General features: G+C 37.5%; 2 protein-coding genes across 2 annotated transcripts in view; both read right to left on the bottom strand.

The window, feature by feature from the left end:
* The window catches only part of LOC122260355 (uncharacterized), a 53267-nt gene extending 45772 nt beyond the window's left edge, over positions 1–7495 (bottom strand). The window contains exon 1 of the mRNA XM_086542166.1: positions 7196–7495. The gene's annotated coding sequence lies outside the window, so the exon portion shown is untranslated. The remainder of the gene's footprint in view (positions 1–7195) is intronic.
* LOC147470835 (uncharacterized) lies at positions 404–7031 on the bottom strand. Its single transcript, XM_086542776.1, has 2 exons — positions 6913–7031; positions 404–2526 (listed from the first exon to the last, which is right to left on the bottom strand). The coding sequence occupies exon 2, from the start codon at positions 2448–2450 to the stop codon at positions 1128–1130; it is 1323 nt and encodes a 440-aa protein (XP_086398902.1). The 5' UTR covers positions 2451–2526; positions 6913–7031; the 3' UTR covers positions 404–1127.
* Positions 7496–7500: the final 5 nt, after the last annotated feature.

Raw genomic sequence — 7500 nt, 5'->3', positions numbered from 1 at the left:
AACAGACAAAAAGAAAAGATAGAAAGCAGAAAAACAGGAAAGAAGGTAAGGAGGGAAGCGCTGAGGTGAGACACCATTTATATATATTGCTTCTTCAGTGGGAAGGAATACTAGTTTAGTGATGAAATAGAAAAAAAAGCAAGATGAAAAACACAAATGGGATGGAGGTTAAGAACCATTATATAAAGATGACAGCCGTGTGTTCTTGTAACTTCAACATCACAATTTTGTACTGCTGCATAAGCAAGCAATTAGATTAACTATAAATACCTTTGTTAAACAAAAATATTTGTCAATCTTGGTCAATTTCTTTCATTTCTTTCCCCTTTGTTTTTCTAAATTCTGCCAACTCAAGTTATAATAAAAAGGATTTCATATTTCAACGGAATGGAAAACTGAAGCAAAAAATTCTCAAGATTTATTATGACAGAAGTGAGAAACTACATATTCAGCTTTCAAACAATAACTTTTTTTGTATATCTGAAATATCAATGTTTAACAGTTATTGTTATGATAGGAATTGATTTCAATTCATATAATGAGGACCGCATATAAGAAGTGACTTACTACAATTCAACTAAATCCAATATCTATTTCCTCACTGTACAACAGTTGATTGGTCAGGAGTAAAATATTTTTTTCCTTTCTTATATACTAAAATAACTGAACGAGCAATAGTTTCACAATGTGGAAGTAATGAACTTGCATAAATCATATAACAATTTTTTTTTTTTCAAGCTTTACAAGGATCACAAAAAATATACATATATATATATACATATAAAGTTCTATAAAAGTTCAACGATTTGCAAGGCATTTCTTCCTGATGTTCATTGTGAAACTAGCCTACAAAATACATAAGCAGTTATTAGTCCAGTACAAAAATAATATTAAAAGTAAAACCATGTGTTCCATGTGGAACAGTGAATCATACACTAAATGACATTTTTTTCTGGAATTCCACGACCACTTAATGTTGGGTCATTACACCACATCGTGGGATATGGGTGAGTTAAGGAAACATGCCAATATCTATTATTCAAGGTGAAAATTACTAAATGAAAAGAAAAAGATAAAGTTAGGGAAAAAATGGTGTTGGTAATATCTGCATAAGACAATCACACAACTTAATAAGGTTGTTTTGGATACCACATAGTATGAGAAGCATCTCTTTCAACATAGGTTTCTTGAGGCAGCTGGTGATGAGCTAAGTTAAGTGCTGCTCCCTCATGCAATGCAGCCATAGCAACTGCTGCCTCCTGATGCAAATCATTTGTTTCCTCAAGTCCTGCTGACGCCACTGCAACAGACACCACTTCTTCTGCTCGCACCATTTCATGGGTGAGATGGTTTTCCTGAGGTATAGTTTCTTGGTTGAGAACCTCTTCATGTGATATTGTATCATCTAGTGCTAAGGGATCAGCATCCAAACCAGCATGCTCCACATTTATGGACTCTGGATCAATTTCAACTGTTGGAATTTCTTCAAGTTCTTCCTTTGCCTGAATGGTGGGTTGTCCTGCCACTTGAGCATCTTCATTACTGTCGGCATGGATCTCTGCCTTAATCAGCGTTTTCGCTCCTTCTTTCGAATCTATGGCTGTGTCTTCATTTACAGGATTCTTCCTTCGGCCTCTCTTTCCATACCTTACTTTCTTCCTTGGTCTTCCCCGAGGTCTACCGGTAGGCTTTTTCCGGTAAGCTTTTCTACCACTTCCTAAAGGTCTACCACGTTTTCTCTTTTCACCAGTGCACCTTTTCTTATGCGAGGATAATGAAGAACTATGTGTAAAAGCAGTCTGACAATACTCACATACAAATGGCTTCTCTCCAGTATGGGTACGAGCATGATTTTTCAATGCTTGAGCAGATGCAAAAGCATGGTCACAATGTTCACAGGAATATGGTCTTTCTCCTGTATGAACTCTCATGTGACCTGGTAAATGTGAGCTACGCGAGAAGGTTTTTCCACATATGCCACACATGTAAGGTCTCTCTCCTGTATGAACACGTTTATGTAACCTCCAATTTGAACGCTGAGCAAATGACATTCCACACTCACTACAGCTAAATGGTCTCTCACCAGTATGCAACCTCATGTGATCTCGCAAATTGGCATTACAAGAGAATGTCTTCCCACACTCTACACAAGGAACACGCTCACCATTTGCTGGCCTGGCACGAGGTTTAGGGGGTTTTGGAGTAACAGGAGGTTCAGGTGTTGGAGGTGCAGGATGATGCTGTGGATGATGGGCCACAATGATCTGATGCTGAGGCTGGGCAGGGACTGCTTGAAGACTCCCATACTGTAATTGCACTTGTTGATTGATTTGTCTTGCAATATCAACAGTGCCTATTTCAACTTGAACTGGTGCATTTGAGGTAATAAAGCCGTCAACTGTATTGCAGTTGTACCACATCATACCCGATGTATTTTGACTTTGCTCCATCTTGTATGTTGGCAATGGTCAGTATTATTACAAGATAAAATTCTTTCCTGCAAGTCTTTTCTTGGCGACTACATATCTGCAAAAAGAAAGAAAAAGACGTTAATTCATACACATGAAAATACCTCATAATATATTCCTAATCTTAAGCACACTGCCACAGATATGGGAAAAATAAAAATAAAAAGGCACAGATCATGCAATGTCAAAAAAAAATCCTATAAACCTTATTCAAAACAGGCTCAACACTGGTAAGGGATATAGAAGACAAAGGTTATTTCATATTCATTTTATTTGAGCTTTTGCTTCACAAGTATGGGATATCAGGTTGTTTCTGATGCTGGCTTCCAATTTGCTTATTCAGGATTAAATGCTGACACATGGTGACACTCCACTCTAGGGCCCCTGCTCCTCTCACTTCATCTGCAAAATTAAATGAGCAGAGCTTGTGTCTGTTATATGTCAAACTTAGCACTATTACTCAAGGCAATGCTCTACAGACGAGCTAATTTTTGCTATTGATAATGGGAGCTTCAGAGCAGTTTAGAATTTTTTGTAGACTTGAAAAAGTTCGCATCCTGACTTTTCAAACAACCCAGATACCCCTTACTTGAAAGAGCGATATCAAAACTATAAAAGGATACATACCTTAAGTTTCCCTCTGCTAACGGGGTACATCTTCCTTATTCGCAGTGATAATAAGAAATGACTTCAAAGGCGGGGACCTGGGTTGCTGAAAATAGGACGCTCTGAGAGATTCTGCCGATCCTATCTAAGCGTTTGGTCCTCGTGCCATAATTTCAGGCCACGTTAATTGAAGGGGTCTTATCATTCACCTAAGTACGATTCTGTAGCCAATTATCTGCAACGTTTTCCACAATCTAGGCAATCACTTGGCTTGTACGCTATGTGTACTTTCATACACATTTTTTATAAATAAAAATCAGTTCTTGGCAAGTGTAGTTCAAGTAATGTTGATTATCACTAAACCACACACTACATAATATATTTGTTTCCACTTGAAAATAAATAAATAAAGGGCATAAATATTCTTGACATGATAGCAAGTCATCTTCTGTATACAGTTCACTCAATATATCATCACAACACTTATTGAGCCTGAGATGTAAGGTTCAACACATTTGGTACAGCTTATAAATTTCTATATTTAAGTAATTTGCATATTCTGATTTCCTTGAAATATCCATTCCTGGGCAGTGCACTGTTCTAAAACTTCTGCTACTAAAATATGAGAGAGAGAGTGAAAGAGTCAAAAGTCCAGTTATACAAGAAATAACTGTTATCTTGCAAGTTATTTACTATTCATTTACATCTTAACACCACAAGTTTTCAGATGGGCTTTAAGGAGTGAGAGAATAATCTTGGTCATTTTCAATTCCGTTCAGTTCAGAAAAGGAGAGGAGAGGGGAGAGAGAGAGGTGAACAAGAGAAAGACTCAAAAGGTATATACTTTGTAATACATGTGATCAGAAAATATAGTATACTCCATCAATCTATAAATAAAAAAAAACATTATCAAACACACACTTCACTTTTCTAATGAAGAGCAGATCTAAATACTTTTGCATTGACAATTGCTTGTTTAGGTTTAGAGAGTTATTTATCTCAGTTTTGGCAATACCACCTATATTCAGAATGATAAATATTATCCCCCCCCCACCTACACACCCACACACACACTCGGGATGATGAATTCTTTTAAAATATTTTTATTTTTGGTTTGTGATACCATTGAATGATAAAAATGAGCCTAATTGTGATCATGTATCATTTTTTAAATCAAAGCAATCACTGATTTGATGACATGAAGAAGTTTGGTAATGTAAGAAAGGCCTGACATGATAACTATATTAGTTAGCCATTCCAATTGTGAGCCAATTGCCATATAAACAAAGGCATTCTTGTGTAGGCAGAGACATGGTTCATAATCTTAGCATTATGGCAAATACATTACCTATCACAGCCATTCCACAAGAGATGAAACCAAGTTGTTTGCTAATCATTCACTACTTATGAACATCACTCATACTATTAACAAGTCAGTGTACACATTGGTGGTGATTCTGAAATAAAACCAGGTGTGTTCTCAACACCAATAAAATCCACATGCAAATGTTGCTTGCTCACTGAGTAAGCCACATTGAACTTTCTGAGATGGGCCACATCATCAAGATGTTCAGCCTGGGTTGGCCATCTGAAGATATTGTTTCCTATTATTTTCTAGACATATGGTATGATATATGAGTCTATATCTAATAGAACTACAAATTCATACTTATTATTATTCGGTAATATGCCCTTGTTACACAACTTAAGGAATAAAAAGCTTCTTGAAAAGACAAGGGATCCTACCCTACAAAAATGCGTCACAATTGGCTTCAACATTCGAAAATTGTACTTCAACACTGAAACATTCAAATCTATTAGTAATTTTAATTTTAGAATTTATAAATTTGTTTTCCTTTGGCTACCATCCAAAACAAAAACAAAGAGTTGGTGTATCATCTACACATAACCCTTCTATTTCATTACATTCTTGCCAATATCATACATACACAGCCTCTATGTGCAGAAACAAAACCCTTTTACAAATAAATAATTAACTCTGAAAGGTGGCTAAAAGAGCTAGTGCTAGCATTAGAGCGCACACAAGTCATAGTACACAGCCTAATGCCCCTCTATACCTGTGTGGGACCCCGAGTCAGCCCTGGCTCGGCTGCATACCAGGAAGACCATGACGGGTGACGCAACCCGTTGCTATTGTAACATCTGGCAACAGTGAAAATTTATGCCCTGAGCTAGGCACAAATGCAGGCCATTTCATCCTATGGATGGCTCAAAGAGTTTCTATACAAAGGATTCATGAAGCTTCTCTATCATATATTTACATTTGCTCCTAAGCCATAAAGAGGAATAAGGGGGGGGGGGGATACTAAGAATATCATGGGGTAGATGTATACCATAGAGAAAAAAAAAAAAGTTGAAACAGACAAACGCCACAGTACATTTTGTCAGAGTGGTCATGAGACACATACAACTCTAAGTATTACAAGACTACTACGGCCTTCTTTTGTACTTAGGAAAGGGAAAATAATCACAATCGGATAAAATTTGCAGCATGTCACAGTGGATGGCCATGAATTTACTTCGTTAAAAATACTAACATGGGTGTATATTATATTCAATGTTATTAGGCTAGCAAGCAGCAGAGATGGGGATGAACTTCCCTTTTCAGTTAATGTGTTAAATACTTTCTCATCCTTCCCATTCCCAATCCCAGTCAAGGTAATAAAGGGTAAAAATTAGACAAAAAGCTTTTTGGTACAAAATGAATTTGTGAAGAGTAAAAGCAAGCCATCATTTGCTTACGAAATTACACAGATCTATGCATCAACAGATGATGTGGCCCTATGCTTTGGCAACAGTCAACAAACCTCCATCATGTGTATACTGACAAGATGGAACCTGTCCTAGTTGCCAGACCATCCACGTATCTGATAACATGAAGAGATGCCAAAGCCTCTAAGCTTTGCCCTCCGGCATAGGCATACAACTGCCTCCACGCATATCTGAGAGAGTTTGAAGTAATTCCATGCATTATGATACATCTCAGGGGAGGTAGACAAACACTAACTAGCTACATTATGCATAGTGGAATTTGTTTGCCTTTGTCTGTGCTAAGTGTAGAGGCCAAGGCACTACTGGAGCTAACATCACTAACCCGTGATTGCGCTCATTTCTTACTATAAAATCTGTTCCATTTTGACCCTTTACCAAAGGTATGTAACATTCACCAGTCATGTACTTGTGTGTGAATGGGACTACTAATTAATCAACAACAAGAATGGTTATTTTACCAACACCAGATAAGAAGAAAATCTACATGGTTTCCCGATTTTTTTTTTGTGAATCTTCAAACTAATTATATGCTTAATGTTACCTGATCCATATAGAATTAGGATAACTTTTGTTAGAGGCATTAGTCTCTATATTAACCACAACGCACAAAATAACTGTTTAAATAAAGATAAATCTGTATACATATAAGGAGCTTGATACTGGATTCAGACAAACTCTCAGATGTGTAAGCAGACCTACACAGAGCCGCAGCAAAAACGAGTAAACATTCTGACTAACTTTCTTTTTCATTATGATAATTTATTCGGAGACCAATATGAGGTGTTCTAGTCATTCAATTAATTCACTTTATTTGGACCACAATAAGCACCCATTCTGAAACTCATTCAATCCAAAACGAAGATCTCCCCGTTAAAAATGAGTCAAATCTCCGACAGAGAGAAAAATGGAAGTTAAATCGCAGAAAACATAAGTCTCGGATCCCGTGAGTTCCTTCCCTCTCGTTTCTCCACCATGAAGGTTCAACGTCAAAAATACGAGGAGCCTTGGAAACTGAAAGAAAATTTTCCACACGCATCACGCTCACTCTAAAAAAAGGCATAGGTATGTATCGGTCGAAGATAAACGGAGAGAAGAATGTCAACAGAGGAGACAGAAAGGCTCGATAAAGGAGGAACATGAATAGACTAGGAAAAAGGGACGAGGACAAAGCTATCTGGCGAGGTGTGGCGTCTCTGTCTCGCCTGGGTGACCGAGGGCCGCCACCACACTTTTTACTTTTTAAACTCACTCACAACTCCTCTTTACTAAAAAGCTAGGTCAATACGTTCTGTGTGTATTACTTAATTGTTCCGAGATATTTTACTCACCAGACACGCAATGATCCGGGCAGAATTGGTGAAATATTCAGCTTTTGTCACACCGCCCGATAGGAGTAGTCGGAAGCCTTCGCTGTTTACAAGACAGTTGCCACCATTGTGTTATAAAAAATAAAAAAAATCTCCTGGTATGGTAAAGGGCTTAGAGAGATGGCCCATAAATACCAATATATTTTTTTAAGTTTGGAAAAATGGTCAGGTGGAGCGACCGTCCACTCAGAGCCGAGAAAAGAGCAGAAATAATGTACCGAACAAAGAAGCCTTGGAAGCCGCCGCCATCTTGAAAGAGCTGGCAA

This window comes from Penaeus japonicus, unplaced genomic scaffold (genome assembly GCF_977035675.1).
Source record: "Penaeus japonicus unplaced genomic scaffold, GWHDUDI00000001_assembly GWHDUDI00000012, whole genome shotgun sequence".
NCBI lineage: Eukaryota > Metazoa > Arthropoda > Malacostraca > Decapoda > Penaeidae > Penaeus > Penaeus japonicus.
The sequence above is the reverse complement of the archived record's forward strand: the minus strand, read 5'-3'. Positions and strand labels throughout refer to the sequence as shown.

Coding starts and splice junctions, on each gene's coding strand:
- LOC147470835 (XM_086542776.1), bottom strand. CDS start 2,450: ATGGAGCAAAGTCAAAATACATCGGGTATGATGTGGTACAACTGCAAT.